The 23,812-nt window shown below is 39.1% G+C and overlaps 1 protein-coding gene across 1 annotated transcript; it reads left to right on the top strand.

The window, feature by feature from the left end:
• Nucleotides 1-10,092: 10,092 nt before the first annotated feature.
• On the top strand, nt 10,093-10,818 carry LOC142175370 (uncharacterized). Its single transcript, XM_075241952.1, has one exon. The coding sequence runs from the start codon at nt 10,093-10,095 to the stop codon at nt 10,816-10,818; it is 726 nt and encodes a 241-aa protein (XP_075098053.1).
• The last annotated feature ends 12,994 nt before the right edge of the window (nt 10,819-23,812 follow it).

Raw genomic sequence — 23,812 nt, forward strand, 5'->3', positions numbered from 1 at the left:
GTATATTGAAGAAGTACAACATGAAGCTGAATCCGGAAAAATGCGCGTTCAGAGTCGGATCAGGTAAATTTCTGGGATTCATGGTATCCAACCGAGGAATCGAGATCAACCCCGACAAGATCAAAACTATCAAAGATATCACGGTAGTGGATAATGTGAAGGTCATGCAAAGGCTAACCGGGCGCATTGCCGCACTTAGGTGATTCATCTCGAGGTCCTCCGATAAGATTCATCGATTTTTCTCGTTACTAAAGAAGAAAAATAACTTCACATGGACCCTGGAATGCCAACAGGCCTTGGAAGAACTTAAGCGGTATTTATCGAGCCCACCACTGCTTCACACACCGAGGACAGACGAACAACTATACTTGTATTTGGCAGTATTGGAGATAGCGGTAAATGGAGTCCTAGTTCGGGAAGAACAAGGTACGCAATTTTCGATTTATTATGTTAGCTGAACCTTGGGTGAGGCCGAAACTAGATACCCCCACCAAGAAAAATTGGCGCTCGACTTGCTAAGTGCCTCTAGGAAGCTAAAGCCATACTTCCAATGTCACCCCATATGTGTCGTAACTACTTACTCGTTAAGGAATGTTATGCATAAACCCGAACTCTCGGGCCGGTTGGCCAAATGGGCCATGGAAGTAAGTGGATACAGTATTTAATATCGACATCGGACCGCCATTAAGTCCCAAATATTGGCAGACTTCGTGGACTACTTTACACCGGCCCTGATACCTGAGGTCGAAAGAGAGTTATTGGTTAACTCTGGGACATCTTCGGTAATATGGACCCTCTTTACAAACGGGGCTTCAAATGCCAAATGGTTCGGACTTGGTATCGTATTAAAGCCACCAACATGTAATTTAATTAGACAATCTATTAAGACTGTGAAATTGACTAACAACGAGGCTGAATATGAGGCCATGATTGCAGGTCTTGAATTATACAAAAGCTTGGGAGCAAAGGTGATCGAAGCCACGTGCAACTCCCTCCTTGTGGTAAACCAAGTTAACGGAACATTCGAGTTCAGAGAAGAACGAATGCAGAGATACTTAGACAAGTTACAGGTGGCATTACATCGGTTCAAAGAATGGACTTTGCAACATGTACCTCAGGATCAAAACAGCGAAGCCAATGCCCTCGCTAACTTGGGATCGTCGATCGAAGATAACGAGTTCAATTCAGGAGAAATCGTGCAGCTTATGAGATCGGTAGTGGAAGAAGGCCATGCCGAGATCAATTCAACGAGCCTAACTTGGGACTAGGGGAACAAGTACGTGGAGTATCTCAGAACCGGAAATTTGCCATCAGACCCAAAACAATCGAGGGTCTTGCATACAAAAGCAGCCCGATTTAGCTTGGCCGAAGACGGAACCTTGTTTAGAAGAACATTCGATGGTCCACTTGCAAAATGTCTGGGACCGGGGGATATTGAGTACGTTCTTAGGGAAATCCACGAGGGTACTTGTGGAAATCATTCGAGCGCCGAGTCGCTGGTTCGAAAAATAATCAGAGTTGGCTACTACTGGATCGACATGGAAAAATATGCAAAGGAGTTTGTTCGAAAATGTGATGAATGCCAAAGGCACGCTCCGATGATCCATCGACCTGGGGAGCCACTGCATTCGATTTTGTCACTATGGCCTTTCATGAAATGAGGGATGGACATCGTCGGCCCCCTCCCTTGGGCACCCAGTAAGACTCAGTTTATTTTATTTATGACTGACTATTTCTCTAAATGGGTGGAAGCACATGCATATGAGAAGATCGGGGAAAAAAGTTATTGATTTTATCTGGGACCACATCGTGTGCCGATTCGGGATACCGACCGAAATTGTGTGCGACAACAGGAAATAATTTATTGGCAGCAAAGTAAGTAAGTTTCTCGAAGACCATAAGATCAAAAGGATATTATCCACTCCCTATCACCCTGGTGGGAATAGACAAGCTGAGTCTACCAACTAAACCATACTCCAAAGCCTTAAAAGAGGTTAACCGACGCAAAAGGAAAATGGAAGGAAATGCTACCTGAGGTCCTATGGGAATACCGCACAACCTCGAAATCCAGTACCGGGGCCATCCCATTCTCTTTAGTTTATGGCACCGAAGCTTTAATACCGGTCGAGGTCGGGGAGCCAAGTATCAGATTCTGATATGCAATAAAAGAATCAAGTGACGAGGCCATGAGTACAAGCCTGGAGCTATTAGATGAAAGGCGTGAAGCCGCCATTGTTCGATTGGCTTCCCAGAAGCAGCGGATCGAGAGGTATTACAACCGAAGGGCTAACCTTCGATACTTTAATGTCGGGGACTTGGTATTAAGAAAAGTCATGCTAAGCACCCGAACCTCGAACGAAGGAAAATTGGGCCCAAAATGGGAAGGACCATACCAAATTATAAAGATCACCGGAAAGGAATCCTACAAGCTCGGAACAATGAACGGCGAGCAATTACAAAACAACTGGAATAGAACTCACTTAAAGCGATATTATTTCTAAGGTACGGCCCCAATTCTTTTACATTCCAAACTGACACTTGCAGGCAACCTACAAAGGATAATACGAGATATTAGGTCTGAAAGAACACGTTACACTCTTTTTCCCTTAAACCGATTTTTTTCCAAATGGGTTTTTCGGCAAGGTTTTTAACGAGGCAACAAGTAAATCGTGCTAACTTTGAATCAAAGGCCGGCTATGAACCGGTTGCAATGATCACGACATCATTTTAGGTTGCATTTGAGGCCTCTCTTCGGTCAACCTCAAACACTGGGGGGCAAGATCCTTGAGGATATCGAATTTAACATGGCATTTCATCTTCGAGATTAAAGGGCCTCGATCAACAGGATTTATTATAAGGGCCAAACGGTCAAATGAACTGTGCCCGCTCAAATCAATCAACCCTTGGCACTAAACATGTATACATGTACAACTATTATGTTCAAGAATAAAAGAGCCTCCTTTGCATATAAACATCTCGTTCTCAAAAACGTTTCTTGCATTTTTTCAAGGGATTCCCTACAACTAAAGATATCAAGCCTCAGGGCAACCTTTATCTGAGTTCGAACATTCATTCGCAGAATAAACATCAAGCCTAAGGGCAATCTTAAAAACCGAGTTCGAACATTCACTCGGGGACTGCCGATCGAAAAACAATCTCGGATGTTCCAAGATACCAGATTACGAGGGGATAAAAGCTTATTTGACATTGCCCGAATTTAAGGGCTAAGGCCATTCCGAGTTAATAAAACTCGAGGGAATAAAGCTTATTTGGTATTGCCCGAATTTAAAGGCTAAGGCCATTACGAGTTAATAAAACTCGAGGGCATAAAGCTTATTTGACATTGCCCGAATTTAAAAGCTAAGGCCATTCCGAGTTAATAAAACTCGAGGGCATAAAGCTTACTTGTCATTGCCAGAATTTAAAGGCTAAGGCCATTCCAAGTTAATAAAACTCGAGGGCATAAATCTTATTTGGCATTGTCCGAATTTAAAGGCTAAGGCCATTCCGAGTTAATAAAACTCGGAATGGCATAAATCTTATTTGGCATTGCCCGGATTTAAAGGCTAAGGCAATTCCGAGTTAATAAAACTCAAGGGCATAAAGCTTATTTGGCATTGCCCGAATTTAAAGGCTAAGGTCATTCCGAGTTAATAAAACACGAGGGCATAAAGTTTATTTGGCATTGCCTGAATTTAAAGGCTAAGGCCATTCCGAGTTAATAAAACTCAAGGGCATAAAGATTATTTAGTATTGCCCGAATTTAAAGGCTAAGGCCATTCCAAGTTAATAAAACACTCAAGGGCATAAAAGATTATTTGGTAGCGCCTGAACTGAAAAGGCTACGGCCATATTAACACAATTCGGAGACGTCCGAGGCTTGTAACAAAAGCAAGGCCTTTGAAAAACTCCTATAACCGGTTCTAAAGACTGCCCTCGGCAAGGCTATAAAACTAAGGTATTTCAGGGACAAATTATCGGTAAGGTTTGTTCGAACATTCGAACACAACCTAATTATTTCATGCTAAGGCATCTCGACCTTTGCGAATACAAATAAAGCAAAGAAGAAATTCGAAAGTTATGAAAAGGAAAAGCTTTATATATCAAAATTTCTTTGCAAAGGCTGAATAGCCCCATTACATGTTATATACTACGGCCAAAGTGCCTTGAAAAAAAGGCAGTACAAAAATTTTAAATGGCCTAATATTCACCGGGGACTGCGTCATCACCTTCGGGTCTTCTTCATCACTGGACTCACCCGACTCTTCAGACGCCTCCGAATCCTCCTCGGAAAAAGCTAGCCTCCGAGCATTGGTTTCTCATGTCTTGGTGTTCTCGATTTCGGTCAATATGTCGAAATTCTGAGCATGGACTACCTTGAGGGTCTCCCTTAGGGATTCCCACTTCGTATGCTTCACCATATTTTTTGTCTGCTCCTGGATAGCCTCGACATCAACTTTGAGCTGGGCCATTCTTTTATCAGCTTCATTCCGGGCCGAAATAACTTCCGGGCCGTAATAACTTCTCTTGACTAGAAACAGCCAAGCTTAGCTGAGATTGGAGTCCCTCGATCATTTTGGCCTACGCCAAGTTCTTCTCCTTTGCAGCCCGAAGCTGAACCTCAGCAGAAGCCAACTATGTCCGGGCAGTCTCTTTCTCCGAGGCTAAGCTATCCATATTTTTCTTCCATTCTTCGGTCTCGGCTTTGACCGCATCCATCTCCCCTCGGAGTTGCTTGATCACATCAAGTTTTTTCTGAACCTGCGGGCAAGGATCATTAGCTACTAAGTCTGACTCATCATCACTAACTTCAAATACTATTCTTACCTGCTCGACCAGGTCAGAATGTTCCCTACGAGCCGCCTCCAGCTCAACTTGGGATTTTTTATTAAGGAGCTTATAAGCATCCCTCTTTTCGGCAAGCCCCCGGGTCTCGGTCTCAAAACATTTTGACTCCTCCCGGTATCGAAGAAAAGCCTCGTGATAAAGCACCGAGGCCTACAAACACAAAGCAAAAACGTTATAATTATTCATGATTAAAGCTAAGTACATAATAAAGGGACATTCGAAATTACCCGATTCAATGCCTGTTGAGCTTCGTTGAATAGGAATGGCACCTCTACCTCGTTCATTTTTGTTTGATCCTCTTCGGTCACCAAATACCGAAGGTAACTGGTAATCCCCACCGGGGAAAAATAAACCCGGGCATCCTCCGGGATAGACATATAAATTGCCCGTCTCCGAGTAGGTTCAACACTCGGAGCTGGGAACTGGTTCACTAATCGTGGGCTTGAAGAAGGCCCATCGGCTTCCGGGGATGGTGTCTTTTTTGGTACTGGTAAATCGCCCAACCCGGTAACATCCTCTGAGGCGGTAGATTCCAGGCCATCGAAGAAATGATGAAGAGAGTCTACTACTCCTTGGGTCCCCTCGCCGAGGTTACATTTCAGTGTCTGACCTCATTTATCATCGAATCAGTAAACGAAGGAGACCAGAGAGGTCGATCACCCCAAGCGCCTCCTTAGGCATATTATCTTCTGATCGAGAAGTACCGGCCAAATCCCCTTTGTCATCTTCCCCAGCTCGAAGCGAAATTGTCTCGACCTTCCCTGGTTCAGAGGCTTCGGCTACTACTTCTTCTACGGCCTCCCTGATTTGAGGCAGTTCAGAACCACTTCTCACACGGGCCACCAAATTGGAATATTCTTCTTCTTCTTCTTCAGACTCATCCCTCAACCGATGGAGTGAGTCCGATGAGAGCTCTCGGGCACTAGCGTCTTTGGTTTTACGCACCAATCACTTCCTCGATTTTTTCTTTTCTGAGTCCGAGGGACTCAAAGCTTTTCTTTTCTTCTTCTCTTTGACCTGTTTCGAAGCAGGGGGATCAGTGTGTACATCATCATCAGTTGGTGGAGGCCTCATCTCGACGTCCTTTGGTAAACCTGCAAAATGAAAATATAATGGATCAGAGACCGATGATGAAAAAATGAGATCAGATATATTATTACAAAAAAACTCTTACCATGATTACGGGCCTCTCATCGGCCTTTCGAGAGTTCACGCCATAAACGCTCGGAGTAAGGTCTCTGTGTCGCGATGCCCTCGACCCACTCTTTAAGTTCAGGAACGGGGTTTCGGCATTTGGGCGACAACTGCATCACATAACATCTATGAGAAATCAACTGAATGAAAAGCAATAAAAGGAATACTGAAGGCAAAGCTAAACTTACGTTTCATGTTCCATTTCTCAGGAAATGACATGTCCGCAGCCGGGATTATGTCTGAGGTCCTCACTCGAACAAATAGACCGAACCAGCCCCGGTCTCGATCCTCATCTATACTCGAGAATAAGGTCTTGGTGGCTTGGCGTGCAAGCTTAATTAACCCTTCTCGGTAAAGTCGAGGGTTGTATAGGCGCATGAGATGGTCGATGGTGAATGGACATCCCTCGACCTTACTCACAAAAAATTGAAGCTGAATAACGATCCTCCAAAATGAAGGATGTATCTGCCCGAGCGTCACCTCATACCTTTTGCAAAAGGCTATGATAACCGGGTCTAGAGAACCCAATGTGAAAGGGTAAGTGTAAACACTTAAGAAACCCTCCACGTAGGTGGTGATTGATTCTTCAGGGGTAGGAACCACTACGAGTTTGCCTACCCAGTTGCAATCCTCTTTAACTTTATCGAGGATGATGTCTGTAATCGTACATATGTACCTCGAGGCCAGTTCACATTGACCCGGTACCATGGGCGTATTCTCAACTTTGAAGTCAGCCACAGTAGGTCACCCGATAGGGATATATGATCTCAGAGGAAGTTCCTCAGTAGCAGCGTGAGAAACGTTTTCAGAAGGCTTTGAAGAAGAAAGTGCTCTTTTTGAGGAACAGATTTGAAGTCTTTGCCATTTTTATAAAAAACGGAGCAAAGAGATTGTTGATAAGGGGAAGTTTTGAGGTTAACAATGAGAAAACCAGAAGATGAAGAAGGTGAAGTTTTCTTAGAACACAAGAAGGATTTAAGCGTAAAAGTTCTAAACAAACGAATTAAAGGGTATTTATAGTATTCCCAAACGGCAGTTCAAATCACGGCGGTGCACATCCCGAGGTGGCCGACCATTGACTGACACTCATTTAATGCCTTGAAAACTGGACTGACGGGATATTTTCACTATTCTTACCACCTACGTCACGAATTCGTCGTCATGATTTATCGAAGGAAAAACTGAGGGTTCATATCGTTTTTTACCGTTTACTCTCCAAAAAACGAGGGGACTATACGTATACGGGTAAAATCGAGCTCGATGCTTGATCGAGCATCTGGAACAATAGACCAAGCTCGAATCATCTATTAGAGATCGAAGGTCGTGAAACCGAGCTCAATATCGAGGTTCGAAGTTCGACAAGACCATCATATTCGCCCTCGAGTTTACCGAAGGCACCACCGATCTTGCTTCTAACGGCCTCGGGGAAAAGCATCGCCAACTCAGCCGACAAGGATCCATGATTTTCGCCATTAACCAGTCATTATGACAAAAATTACGGGATTAAGTCAAAAAAGGGGCCAACGGTCTACAAAATCAAGGACTTATGTTTTTTTATTAAAGAAGGTCTTAAAAGTAAGATCTCCCCCAATATATATAAGGGGGACTTGATGGGATGGATAGGATCTTTTCACCCATTAATTAAAATTTTCGGGTTAAGCCTTAAAATAGATATTTTTTTTTGTAGGGAACGCTTTCTCTTTTAATGGATCTCATGGGATGCGAATCCGAATTAGTGGGGCTCAATGTATATACCGGACACATATGAAAAGAAAAAAAGGAACTTAAAAAGGCCAAAGGCCCTGTTCAATAATCCTATCTGGTGATACTACTATAATTATAATAAACAAAAAGAGAATATGAACAAAATAATGTGTCTACCATGAGACTTCACATGAGTAGGGAACAATTCATTTACTTTGTCTTAATTGTCATGAAAATAATACAATATCCAATTAGCTCCTCACATGCTTTTTGCTCTTTTTTGGTACATTTGTCACATGCAAACCGAGCCAGAGTGGGTGGGAATATTAAGAAAAAAAGATTAATTAGCAATTAAGATTAGGTCAATCATGGAACTTATTAATTAAATTAGACACTTTTAGATATTACTAGTGTCAGTTTGCTTGTAGTTTTTATCGAGTTTAGTTCATCTGCCCCATACAACATTTATTGTTATACAAGTATTCTTGGATTTCTTATTTGGTGCCAATCATATGTTATTAATACCGGTCTATTCACATAGTTATCTTGGTCATTAAAATAATAACCGAGGTCCCGACTAATTTGCGCACACTATTTCATTAGGTATCTATTACCTCCTACCATTACAAGTATCGAGTAATTCTATTCACGAACGCATAAAGAAATAGGAAGAAACCATCTAGCGATAATTTGAACCCAAATCTTTCATAATCTTCACTCGTATCATTAACCATTAGACCACACTCTTAAATGCTAGTGTCTTAGTAAGTAAGTTAATTCCCGATTGTTAAAGAAATAAAATGATGCATTATCACCGCTAACAAAAAGCAAATCAAAAGCATAAACAGTCGAATTTGCATCAGCAAAAAAGCAGCTAACAACCAACAAGATTGTACTAGCATGGTGAGTATACTTTTATCCTCGACAATAGGTTTTTGGTTCGAGTTTTGCATATAAAAACGCCTTTATTAGAGAACGATTTATCCGTTAATATGAAACTTTTCGGCATGAACTTGTATTTAATCAGACCCCAATACAGACAATTACCAAACATTGGGAGGAAACCACAAAACATGCAACTAATTGCAAAACACATGTTTAATGGAAAAGAAGAAAGAAAACAAAAGATACAATGATTCATGAGACACAAAAATTAAGCTAAATAATTAGTGTGCGTAATTGGTTCAACATGTAATCCACTAGCTGCTACACATGATTTGAGTTGCAATGTATCGGGGCTAAATTAATTTGGAACTTTAGCAAAGTAAAAAGTGTAATCCGACACTAACATTTGATGTGACATAACCTTCATTTCTTCTGTCCATGCTTACATGATTATTATTTTGGAAAAAGGTCCGATTTTGTTGTTATGCTAAATTGCTAATCGAAATCGCACAATTTATTTTCTGTTACACTATTTGTTCTCCATTAGTTGCTCTTTGGTATAAAATTACACTTATCTTGGAGCTTCATTAAAAGTCAAGGGTAAAAACGAGTTTTTTTGTTTCAGCAAATGGAGCAATATCAGACCGAAAGTATAACAAGGATAAAAGCTGGTCAATTTCGAATAAAGCATAGGCAAATTTGATCATTTTTTCGTTATTTTTTATGATGGTAAAAGTCGAATCGGATTATATGTCCCTTGACTACTATTTATGTTCGAGATGGGATAACTTGAAGTTGTTCTGGGAATCAAGGTTAAGTAGAAGCAGTAAGGAGTTAAACTAGAGTTAGTTATGTAACTAATTATTGGAAGGGTAGTTAGTTAGTTTGTGGTAATTTGGACATTTGTCAATGAGCAGTCAGTTAGATGTAGGAGTTAGTCGCTTGTATAGATAGAAGATTAAATCAATGAGAAGTCAAGCTCATTCATTTTCATTTTCTGCTGTGTTCTCGAAGCTTCACATAAGCTCTTCTTCTTCTCTGCATCTCCATTAACGTAGAGTAGAAAGCTTGAGCTGAATATGAGCTGAATGTGCAGAATTTTCACATGGTATCAGAGTTTTACAGTTGTTAGTGCAGTTGTATCTTCGATCCAATTCTTCAAATTTCATTTTCTTCGAAGCAATCACAAACTGAAACATGGTGATTGACGATACCGAGCCGGAAAAGCTGAGTCACAATCATCCATTGTTCATGCATTCTACTGACACTTCAGGTAAAATATCGATTTCTCTTCAATTGACTAGGCCAGAAAATTACTCTGTTTGGAGTCGAGCTATGAGAATTGCAATCCTAGAAAGGAACAAACTAGGGTTCATAGACGACCCCTGTAAAAGAGAGGATTTTGGGCCAAATTTGGTTGATCTTTGGGAGAGATGCTATGCTATTATTCTATCGTGAATCATGAATTGTGTGTCGAAGGAACTGTATAGTGGAATAGTGTACTCGACAAATGCCTCCTCAGTTTGGGGAGATTTGAAGGAACGATTTGACAAAATTGATTGCTCTAGGATTTTTCAAATACATAAGGAAATTGCTACTATAACTCAGGGAACCAGTTCCATTTCTGCTTATTTTTCAAAGTTGCGGCTGTTGTGGGCTGAGTTTGACAGCCTAGCTCCAATTCCTGGATGTGATTGTGCCAAATCACGTGAATTTGTAGTGTTCATGGAGAGGCTGAAGTTGTTACAGTTTCTAATGGGATTCAATGAGTCCTATGAGCAGACAAGGAGCCACATTCTAATGATGGTGCCAGTGCCTACAATCAACAAAACCTACTCGATGTTGATGGAGAGTGAAAGGAAGAGGAGCATAGCAAATGATGATACTAGAGAGGTGACAGCACTCATGACAACAAGGGCAAATAATTCTGCACAAAAAGGGAAAAGGAACTACAACTTGTACTGTAATTATTGCAAACTCAAAGGGCACACTCGTGAAGGATGCTACAAGTTGATAGGATATCCTGCTGACTTTAAGTATAAAAAGAAGCCTGGTGTTGGAGCTGCTCACAATGCTATAGTGGAGGATCAAATAAGGCATGATGCATTGGCAAATACTGGTGGGGGAGCAGACAAATTAAACACCACAGATGGGATCCAAGGACCATACTTCACACCAGAACAATAAAATCAAATACTGAAGCTACTCAGCAAGGATGACACATGTGAAGGTTCAAATTCAATTGGCATGGCCAACATGGCAGGTACTATTAATGCTATTCTAGCAGATGCACACATAAAATATTGGATTGTTGATTCTGGAGCCACAAATCATATGGTAGCTGACTTAAATATGTTTATTACAAAAAGAAAAAGTGATAAAAATGAAAGAAAAAGGGTATATTTGCCAAATGGTGAGACTACAGTTGTGACACATCTAGGATCCTGTAGATTGGCTAATAACATTGAAATAGATGATGTCCTATATATACCGAAATTTAGGTATAATCTTCTGTCAGTCTCTAAAATAACCAAAGAGTTGTTACACCCCATGTTTTTATACGTAAAAGTACGCCATAAGTAAATTGATGAAATCTCGGAAATAAGATATTACATCCCGCATTTTCGTACGTTAAAGTTTCGTCGTAAGGTAATCGACGTAAGTTCGGAAATGGAATTATTTTAAGATTATATGTATTATGCTATTTCAAACAAGTGATGAGTAAATTCGTGAAGGTGAGAGGGAAAGCAAATCGAAGAAAATGAATTTCGTCGAAATTTGACAATTTGGAATAAAATACGGTACAAGCAAAAATACTCGGTATTTATGGACTAGTATCATACAAGGTACCACATGACCATAATAGTATGATGTATAAAGTGTATTAAAAATAATAAAATTTTAAGTAATTTGAGATAATTTTTAATTATGCGGGTAATTGATTAATTACCGGGTAGCGGGATATTACCTAATTAATTAATTAATTGATTATAGAATAAGATTAAAATCTCCACCCCACCCCCACGTGGCAGCTTTTGCCTTAAACAAATTGTGACTCATGCCTTTAGTCCATTCAATTAGTAGGCACATGAACATTAATTCATTTAGTCAATTTAGCAAGTGGAGTAAGCGACTCTTGCTTTCTTAAGCTATTTACACGTAGAAGGTGGAGTCATATTAGTCATTAAACTTGTCTTCCATGGATATCAATCCATTTTGATAAAATCATGATATACTCAGAAAGGCTTCATAAAGAATAAAAGTGAGGAAAATTTTGAAAACTTCATACTACAACAGCAGCAATTAACAATCAGATGCTAACTTCACTTTCTAGGATTTTAAATACAAAGACCATTTCATTCTCAAAGACTACAAATCAGACGTGAGGTTTTGGAGATTAGCAAGGTGAGTTGTTACAAATTGCTACAATTTCGTAGAAATTCTTACAAAATACTACAACGTAATTTCTTCAATCAATGAGGTTTCTTAGCACATTAACAATGGGATTTTGTAATTCTAAGGGAGTACGGTGCAATCCTTCTCAAGAATATCGTACGGATTTTTTGCCCTACTCCAGGTATGTTAAGGCTATCCCTCATTTCCTTTTGGCATGATCCGTACGATACAAACGAAACGAGTAAATACACAACCTTCACAAATAACTCTATTCATAGAAATACTAGGGATGTCTATATTCTTGATTTTCTATTTAAATTATTATTATATCCTCTGTTCATGGGTCTCAAAAAAATATGTATTTGATAAAGTTTGTCCGAAAGGCATATTGACTTTATGATATTCGAGAAATCTTATTAACATATTTCTTATGCATTTCATGTATTTATACATGTACATTGACCCATGACTAGATTGCGTTATATACGTGTATATTATATGTATTTGGGATATGGGAAGAGATTATGGTATTATATACGCACCACCACCTGATCAGCTGGCATACGTTGATGATTTTCCCACAGTGGCCGAAATGATATGATGGGATGCCCTCAGAGGCTTGATGATGTTATGAACACATATACCTATGCATGGTATAACATTTATACGCATATGCATGATATTATAATAAGTGAAATGGTTCATAGAGCTATGCAGACGTATATGTCGAGTCTTTTACTCTATGTTTCTCTCATATCTATTATTTACAGATTTTCATTCCCTACATACTCGTTATATTATTTGTACTGACGTCCCTTTTGCCTGAGGACGCTGCGTTTCATGCCCGCAGGTCTCGATAGACAGGTCGAGAGTCCTCCAAGTAGGCGATCAGCTCAGCAGAAGATATTGGTGCACTCTATTTGCTCTGGAGTTGCTTGTTTGGTCAGTATGATTTAGATGTGTATGGTTTGGTATGGCGGGGCTGTGTCCCGACCTTTATGACAATTATGTATTTTTAGAGGCTTGTAGACATATATCGTGTACGCGAAAGATTGTACGGCCTTGTCGGCCTATGTTTTGAGTTTATAAATGATCATGTTGGCCTATTAGGCCCGTATGTCAAGTGTATATGATGAAGTAATAAGAAAGATACGTTACGTTAGTACTCAGTTGAGTAAGGTACCGGGTGCCCATCGGTTCGGGTCGTGACAAAAGTGGTATCAGAGCAGTTTTGTCCTAGGGAGTCTACAAGCCGTGTCTAGTAGAGTTTTGTTATGGGTGTGTCGTGCACCACACTTATAAGCAGGAGGCTACAGGGCATTTAAGAATGTCACTCTTTCTTCTTACTCTAGATCGTGTGGTAGAGCTCAGTCATAGGAATTCAAATTCCTAAATCTATTTTAATCATATTACAACGATGCTTACATCTAGAAAGACGATTGGTCAGAGATATAGTTGTAGAAGAATTGAGTTAGAGGAAACTCGATTTTATGCATCATGCTTATGATGAGTAAATGCAAGGTTTTCAGTAGATCACATGTGTGTAAGCTTCTTGATAAGGAGCCTTAAGGAAAGTATATCTATCCACCAATTTGGTGAAAAATAATGAGAGACTCAGAAGATAGATACAAGTTTCAACAAGTAAAAGAAGTAAGGTAAAGAAGGGAACGGGGTACCCAGTTAGTGAAGATGATCATTATCTACAACTCAAAAAATAGATATAAGCATTTTGAGTTACCTTCGACAGTAACAGAGGTATGCACAATTGGCCACATCGATCTCGGTTATGCCCTATGAGAGCTAGCAGATATGGTTTAAGACAAGACGGGATATCAGGATCCGGCTGGGGTTAAAATAACCCAAAATGACGAATGGATTGTTTGTCGTTTATTGACATCTCCGAATGATATTGCAAATGTGCTAGTAGATCTCCTTGTGAGACACCTAGATAGTGCACTCTAAAATAGTACAGCTAGATATGAGTACTACAAGGACGTGCACTGGAATCATGGAAGGGGTAAATATTACCTTAGTGTGGCTTCCGTCCCTAGTAGAGAAAGAATGTTTGGAAATTCGAAGAGCCAATGGATTGAGCAAGGGGAGCTAAAAGTAAAAGAATATTTTGTTCTAATTTTCAGAATAAAGTGATAGATAGAAATATTAGCAGGGAAGTACGATGAGGGATAATGAAGCATTATGAGTAAGATGTGACACATGGATGTCAACGGTAGAGTGTTACAGAATCTATAGTCAAATGAAGAAAGAGACGAGAGGTGATGGGCCTTAAGACAACAAAAGAGTATAGGCCATAAAGTCATATCCTCATTTTGAGAAATAAGTTCGTGACTCCAACGCGACTACCAAAAGAAAAAGTTAGATCCCAGAGTAATAAGAAATCAGCATGGACAGATGAACAAGATAACTAAGCATGAACTAGGGACCGAGTAGTTGTCGGTATCATGAGAATTTCAGAGATTGCATTCCGGCGATAATAGAATGGACAACAGAAGAAGATTCATGAGAAATTCAAAGAATGGTCATTCAGGAAGACGCTTCCCCAAAGTAAGCAAGGTGAGTAAAGTTAAGCTTAAGGGACTGTATGTGCCAGTTACACTAAGTGTCACCCTCGCGAGCGAAGAATTTTGTCATCTTCGGTGCAGAAGGATTTTCGCAAGGCGAGTAAGGTCATAAATGATGTCAAAAGACGATAAAGATGAAGAGGTAAAACATCTATAGGTAGATCGTCGTAGCGCTAAATCTCAGTACTCCCCTATAGAGGGGAATATGAAGTGATGTGGCATTAAATCAGAATTTAGTAGTTCTAGTAATTATGGAATGGTAAAGGAGGAATGCTATAAAAATGAGAAAGGAATGAGATTGCACTTATTCAAACCCTACAGATATGCTACGAGTTATGCAAGAACGACATCAAGGAGAGGAAGTAAGGGTTCCTTCCCGGGATGTTATTGATAGATAAGGAGCCAGTGTGAGACGTAAGTTAGGACAAATGAAATAACCCAAGAAAGATTACGCGACAATATTAATATGAGGACGGGCCAACGAATAGTTAGCAGTTGATTCAGGAAGAGCCTAGTTATGGCTAGACAAGAGGATACAAACAAATCAACAGATCGTGCAAGATAAATATAGTGAACCCCAACATAGAGAATTCAGCCTTGCAGTAATGTCATTATAATACTTGAGATACATTCAGATAGAAGTCGGGGTAGTTAAAGGCACCGCATGAATGTTACGGGAATAAAAGAGAGTGCCACTGGGAAGACAGTCAAAATATCAGTTCAGAAGCAACCCTACAAGCACAAGGGCATGGAGGTGAGCAACTACGGATAATTATAGGCAAGGAAGGACATCAAAAGGTCCGTAATAAGCTCACAATTTTACAAGAGTCAAGGGTTCTCCCTAAGTACTACAACGAAAGACTAGCTGAGGAAATAAGGAAGAAGGCTTCAACCTAAGCACAACGACCTAAAGAGGAAATGGTCGTATAACAACAGTCTCACAACAACATTGTAAGCACTCCAAAGGAAAATGGCACCTACCATGGCTAATGAACGGGAAGTAAAATTAAAAGTAATATTCGAGATCATATGAGTTGCACGAAAACTCTGGCATGTGTGGGAACTAAGATAAGCTAAGTATGCACGCAACAAGATGGCAGAAAGACCTGGAAAAGTAATAGCTTACGTTAAAGAAAGCTAAGAAGGAACGAAAGGAACTATTCGATCAATGACCCCGAGTTGGTGACGTTATGAATGCACTTAAGAGTTTAGAGTTTTATACCTGCAACATATATGTTGACAATCATACAGCCATAGAAGATTTCGGTATAAGTTAAAAGAAAGAATTGAGCCAAGGTCATAGACAAAGGATCGAATTGTTAGAAGATCGAAGCATGGATATTCCATAGCGTCCTTGAAGGGCTAAAGTAATAACTAACACCATGAGCCGCAGATCGGACGATAGATTAAGCCTACATAAAGATTGATCAGAGGGAAGAGGAAACTAAAGAGTTACATCAACTAAGTAAATTAGGAGTCTGATTATTGGACCTAGGAAATTTTCAAAATCGTGATCGAGAACATTGCAGGATCACCCTTAATATCAGAGGTACAAGAGAGAGAGTACAACAACCATAGCCTATATAACGGCTCTATGATAAAGCTAGTTAGAAAAGTAACAGCCTCATAAGAAGTCAGTATGAAGCTCTCACCGGATTGTAGTATTATAATAAAGCTTCAAGTTGTGGATGTGAATCATACCTATGTGGAAGGGAGGTTATGAAAGAGATAGAAGATATGATGTGAGATTTTAAGGTAAGTAAGGTAAAGGTGAACAACGTACAAGATACTCAAATACATAAGGTTGTGAATAGTCCATACTTCGGATAGAAGGCTAGAAGCACGGGGATTCAGTATCCAGGAATGATAGCGGCATCATCAATGGTATATTCTCCAGCCTATGGTTTCTAGGTATTGAGAGACCTAGTCAGGAGACAAAGAAGAGTTAGAGACGATGTGATATCTCGCTTGATGTTCCAGAATAACATAAGAAAATATATGGGGCAAGCAAGTTGAAGGAAGGTTGCAAGTAGTATAAATAAATATGTGTAGGTCGCAAGATAAAGTATGGTAGAACGACAAGGTTTTAGGAAGACAAGAGTGAGGATAAGAAAAGGCAAGTGAGAAGATGACGAAAATGGATAAGTCCTCGGGATTAAGCCCGTGAAAATAAGAGAGCTAATGATTTCTCTAAGTTATAGAAAGCTCAGTATAGCCTGAATGAACTCAAAGGAGTCTAAGACTAGTAGCAGAGGTGGAATGCTGCCTTGATAGAGAATGAGGGTGTAACAGTGATAGATAAAGGATGACGTTCGGACCTTCGATTGAGTAATGATTTGAAGAGGATTTCACGAATTATACGGAATTAAAATACCCACGTAAGTAAATCACATTGGGATGCTATAAAATACGATTATTGAAGTACGGTATCGTCGCTAAGTGGATCAGGAAAATCATTTCAAATACTCCTCGATGCAACGTAAGCCCTAGTGGCAAAGTATTACGTAAGAAGTTTCAAGTAATCAGTGGTATTTTGTAGAATAATATTGAGGCAAATCAACAATGGATGGACAAAAGTCAAAAAGTATGAGATGAGATTAGGTCGTCATTCTTAAGATGAACAGTAATGAGAAAGCATTAAAGGACTTAGATTTATACATATGGGATAAGCAACAAAAGTAACCTGGGGTTAGGTAGCAGACCTTAGTAACGATAAATCGAAGTAAGAGTTATGGTATAGTATGACCCACCTAGATGTAGTAAAGTCATACGAATGGATAACTGGGTCTATGAAATAAGATATGTCAATATTCGTAAGTTCGACAAAGTATCGACCGAAGAACTTCAATACAGCTATAGATGCCCAGAGGGACATCTTATCAAGTTCTGTATATGTTCCCAAAGTGAGGCCTAAAGATTGGCTAAAAGATGAAGGGAAGAGTAGCATAAGAGCACATGCAAGGAAAAAGTCCTACGGGCTGCATGGCAGAAGGTAGCAAGAGTTACGAGATTGGAAGAATTCCGACCGCATACCGTGGTGTGAGAAAGAATCCAAAAGGAAGGAATGCCCCGGTCTTTGGATTTATTCAAAGAACAGTTGCCTAAATGGCAAGAAGAGTATTAAAGTATTCGCAAGAGTTATGGGTTATGGGAATGATAAGTGCATCAGTCAACATTCGAGGACGAATGTTCTAAAGGGGGGAATGATATTACACCCCATGTTTTCATACGTAAAAGTACGCCATAAGTAAATTGATGAAATCTCGGAAATAAGATATTACATCCCACATTTTCGTACGTTAAAGTTTCGTCGTAAGGTAATCGACGTAAGTTCGGAAATGGGATTATTTTGAGATTATGAGTATTATGCTATTTCAAACAAGTGATGAGTAAATTCGTGAAGGTGAGAGGGAAAGCAAATCGAAGAAAATGAATTTCATCGAAGTTTGACAATTTGTGATAAAATACGGCCCAAGCTAAAATACCCGGTATTTATGGACTAGTACCATACAAGGTACCACATGACCATAATAGTATGATGTATAAAGTGTATTAAAAATAAGTAGAATTTTAAGTAATTTTAGATAATTTTTAATTATGCGGGTAATTGGTTAATTACCGGGTAGCGGGATATTAACTAATTAATTAATTAATTAATTATGGGATAAGATTAAAATCCCCACCCCACCCCCACATTATAGCTTTTGCCTTAAACAAATTGTGACTCATGCCTTTAGTCCATTCAATTAGTAGGCACATGAACATTAATTCATTTAGTCAATTTAGCAAGTGGAGTAAGCGACTCTTGCCTTCTTAAGCTATTTACACGTAAAAGGTGGAGTCATATTAGTCATTGAACTTGTCTTCCATGGATATCAATCCATTTTGACAAAATCATGATATACTCAGAAAGGCTTCATAAAGAATAAAAGTGAGGAAAATTTTGAAAACTTCATACTACAACAGCAGCAATTAACAATCAGATGCTAACTTCACTTTCTAGGATTTTAAATACAAAGACCATTTCATTCTCAAAGACTACAAATCAGACATGAGGTTTTGGAGATTAGCAAGGTGAGTTGTTACAAATTGCTACAAATTCGTAGAAATTCTTACAAAACACTACAACGTAATTTCTTCAATCAATGAGGTTTCTTAGCACATTAACAATGGAATTTTGTAATTCTAAGGGAATACTGTGCAATCCTTCTCAAGAATATCGTACGGATATTTTCCCCTACTCCAGGTATGTTAAGGCTATCCCTCCTTTTCTTTTGGCATGATCCGTACGATACAAACAAAACGAGTAAATACACAACTTTTATAAATGACTCTATTCATAGAAATACTAGGGATGTCTATATTCTTGATTCCTCATTTGAATTATTATTATATCCTCTGTTCATGGGTCTTAGAAAAATATGTATTTGATAAAGTTTGTCCGAAAGGCATATTGACTTTATGATATTCGAGAAATCTTATTAACGTACTTCTTATGCATTTCATGCATTTATATATGTATATTGAAAAATGACCAGAAGGCATTATATATGCGTATATTATATGTATATGGGATATGGGAAGAGGTTATGGCGTTATATACGCACCACCACCTGATCAGCTGGTATACGTTGATGATTTGCCCACAGTGGCCGAAATGATATGATGGGATGCCCTCAGAGGCTTGATGATGTTATGAACACATATACCTATGCATGGTATGACATTTATACGCATATGCATGACATTATAAAAATGAAATGATTCACAGAGCTATGCAGACGTACATGTCGAGTCTTTTACTCCATGTTTCTCTCATGTCTATTATTTACTGAATTTTATTCCTTACATACTCGGTACATTATTTGTACTAACGTTCTTTTTGCCTGGGGACACTGCGTTTCATGCCCGTAGGTCTCGATAGACAGGTCGAGAGTCCTCCAAGTAGGCGATCAGCTCAGCAGAAGATATTGGTGCACTCCATTTGCTCCGGAGTTGCTTGTTTGGTCAGTATGATTTAGATGTGTATGGTTTGGTATGGCGGGGCTCTGTCCCGACCTTTATGACAATTATGTACTCTTAGAGGCTTGTAGATATATGTCGTGTACGCGAAAGATTGTACGGCCTTGTCGGTCTATATTTTGAGTTTATAAATGATCATGTTGGCCTATTAGGCCCGTATGTCACGTGTATATGATGAAGTAATAAGAAAGATACATTACGTTGGTACTCGATTGAGTAAGGTACAGGGTGTCTATCGCGACCCATCGATTCGGGTCGTGACAAGAGCTGCAATACTCCGTATGTTTCTTTCAACATTTATGTATATTCCAGGACCTCTACAGTGGAATGGTGAAGGGAGTTGGTAGAGAAAGTGAAGGACTTTATCTGTTCCTTCAAAAATCTATCAACAACAACAACAACACTATAGCAAGAGGATTGACTGGAATAAAGGAGAATTTAAATATTTTACTGTGGCACAAAAGGCTTGTGCATGCATCGGCAGTAGCCGTAAAACAGATCTTAGGTTTGGGACAAGAAGAATGTAAAGTAGCGATAGATAGCTGTACAATATTCTCTTTAGCAAGGCATACTAGACTACCATTTCACAACAATACAAGTAGGTCTTCTGATGTTTTTGAGTTGTTACACGTTGATATGTGAGGACCTTACAATGTACCTACAGTTGATGGAAATAAAATATTTCTGACTATTGTGGATTATTGTTCGAGAACAACTTGGTTGTTTCTACTCAAACTTAAAAGTGATGTAATTGTGATGCGTATGAATTTCTTTTCATTGGTTAAAACTCAGTTTGGTAAAACCATCAAGATGTAACGATATGATAATAGTGGAGAGTTCATCAACACCAAGTGTTTTCATTTATTTCAATATTTAGGGATAATACATCAGAGAACATGTGTTTATACTCCTCAGCAGAATGGGATTGCTGTGAGAAAACACAAATACATTCTAGAAATAGCAAGAGCAGTCAGGTTTCAAGGAGGTATCCCTCTGAAGTTTTGGGGACACTTTGTTCTAGCTGTAGTATATTTGATTAATAGAATGCCATCAGTTATTTTAGGAGGAAAATCATCTTATGAGATTCTTTATAAAAAAAGAACAAAACTTGATCATTTGAGAGTAATAAGATGCCTTTATTTTGCCAAGAAGGTCCATAACCATGACAAATTTGCAGCAAGAGCAACTGCAATATTTATGATGGGATACTCAGTGGTCAGCAAAAGGGTACATACTATATGACCTCACTAATCGTGTGTTCTTTATAAATAGGGATGTTAATTTCAAGAAACATATTTTTCATTTCAAGCATAAGCCAGCTACACAACCATCATTGTTCTCAGAAGTTGAACCAAACAGTGATCCAAACCTAGACTACACAGCAAATGAGCTGACAGAAGTACAAGAAGAGGACTTGACAATTCAAGAGGAGGAATCCCATGCTCACTATGAGGAAACTCATGAAGATGTTGCTCAACAACAACATGAGAGTCACTCTCATAATGAACTGATGCATCAGAATGAAGATTAACCTGCAGCTTCTGAAGATCAACAAGAAGACTTATCCCATAATTCAACTTCTGAAGCTTCACAAAACTTCAGAAAGTCTACTAGAACAAAGAAACCTCCAGGAAGGGTATCAGACTACATCACTACACCTACCAGCACTACTTCAACCATCCCCTATCCTATTGATCACTCAGTCAATTACTCTTCTGTGCAGTCATCATACAAGAACTACATAGCAGTTTTCACTTCAATTGTGAAACCTAAAACATTTCATAAGGCTTCCAAAGATCCAAGGTGGGTGGAGGCCATGCGAGCTGAAATTCAAGCCTTGGAAGATAACCACACCTGGAAGTTAGTTTCCCTACCTAATGGGAAGATCCCTATTGGCTGCAAATGGGTGTTTAAAGTCAAATACAAAGCTAATGGTGAGGTTGAAAGGTTCAAGGCTCGATTGGTAGCTAAAAGCTATAATCAACAAGAGGGGCTTGATTACAATGAGACATTCTCCCAGTTGTGAAAATAGTCAATGTGAAATAAATCATGTCATTAGCTACAATGGAAAGGTGGAACATCCATCAAATGGATGTGTACAATGCTTTCCTGCAGGGTGACTTACCTGATGAGGTCTACATGTAACTGCCTGAGGGTTTTACAAGCCAGGGGAGACTCCAGTGGTATGTAGGCTTGTTAAATCCTTATATGGCCTGAAGCAAGTAAGTAGACAATGGAATATTAAACTCACAGAAGCACTTACAACTTAGGGATTCATGCAAAGCACTCTTGATCACTCTCTTTTTACACAAAAGATAGGAACTAATATCATTGTTATTATTGTTTACGTGGATGACATGTTAATCACTGGGAATAATATCCAGTTGATAGAAGAAACAAAGCAGAAATTGCAGCAGGCCTTCAAGATAAAAGACCTTGGTGAGTTGAGGTATTTTCTGGGGATGGAGTTCAGCAGGTCAAAGAGAGGCATTTTGATGAATCAAAGGAAGTATTCAGTGGAACTCATTGAAGAGCTGGGGCTAAGTACCTCTAAACCAGCTTTCACCCCATTAGAATATAACCAAAAGTATACTCTCAAAGAGTTGGATGATATTGCAGGCTTAGAAGGTGATGAGCAATTAAAGGGTAAGTATCAAAGACTGATTGGGAAGTTGTTATACTTAACATTGACAAGACCAAACATATCCTTTGCAATCCAAACACTTAGTCAATTCATGCAACAACCCAAAATAAGTCATTGGGAAGCAGCATTGAGAGTGGTCATATATGTCAAGAAGGAACCAGGCTTGGGAATCCTCACGAGCAGTCAAAGGAGCAATACACTAAGTGCATATTATGATGCTGACTGGGCTTCATGTCCTAACACAAGAAGATTAGTCACTGGGTTTCTTGTTAAGCTTGACAATTCTCTTATATCCTGGAAGTCTAAGAAGCAAAACACGATTTCAAGAAGCTTTGCAAAAGCAGAATACAGGAGCATGGCTTGGACAGTAGTAGAACTTGTTTGGTTAACAAGCTTGTTTAAAGAGCTTGGTGCACAAGTGAAGCTTCCAGTTGAATTGTTCTGTGATAACAAGGAAGCTCTGCAAATTGCTGCAAATCCAGTATATCATGAAAGAATGAAATATATTGAAATAGATTGTCACTTTATCAGGGAAAAGCTACAACAAGGACTGGTGAAAATAATACATGTGAGTTCAAAAGATCAACAGGCAGATACCTTGACAAGGGGGCTGTTGAGGTGCAACATGAGTACTTGATGCCCAAGTTGGGAGTGTTCAATATTTTTGCACCTACCAGCTTGAGGGGGAGTGTTCGAGATGGGATAACTTGAAGTTGTTCTAGGAATCAAAGTTAAGTAGAAGCAGTTAGGAGTTAAACTAGAGTTAGTTATGTAACTAATTATTGGAAGGGTAGTTAGTTAGTTTATGGTAATTTAGACAGCTGTCAGTTAGATGTAGGAGTTAGTCGCTTGTAGAAATAGAGGATTAAATCAATGAGAAGTCAAGCTCATTCATTTTCATTTTATGTTGTGTTCTCGAATCTTCACAGAAGCTCTTCTTCTTCTCTGCATATCCATTAACGTAGAGTAGAAAGGTTGAGCCGAATATAAGCTGAGTGTGCAGAATTTTCACAATTTAGATATATGTTATCTTCTGCAATTATAAATATCTAATAATTCTATCTACCTAACTTAGATAAATTGAAGAAACTCGCGCTTATATGATTATTTCAAGCCGTACAAAAAAGAAATAGGTTTACATTGACGGTAATATGTAGAGGTGGCAAAATGGTTAAAAGAAAATAGTTATCCACCCATATTATCCATTAAAAATGGGTTGGATAATGAACTTTTTAAAAATAGATTGAATATGGATAAGAACCATATTATCTACTTAGAAAATGGATAACCAATGGATAACTAACGGGTTTAACTTTTACATTTGTAAAGCCTCAAATTGGGGGTTCCTCAAGTTTGGAAAACTAAGAATTCTCCCAAAAGTGATCATATTCAAGAAGCCATGGATAATATGGATATCCATATTATTCGCCGGATAACTTATTTTTTATCCGTATCAAATACGGGTCAAGTCGGATAATTTATCAAGTTTTTGAATTACCCATTTTTTGACCAACTCATAACCGACCCGACCCGTCCGTTT

The sequence above is a fragment of the Nicotiana tabacum genome, chromosome 21, assembly GCF_000715075.1.
Source record: "Nicotiana tabacum cultivar K326 chromosome 21, ASM71507v2, whole genome shotgun sequence".
In the NCBI taxonomy this organism is placed as follows: Eukaryota; Viridiplantae; Streptophyta; class Magnoliopsida; order Solanales; family Solanaceae; genus Nicotiana; species Nicotiana tabacum.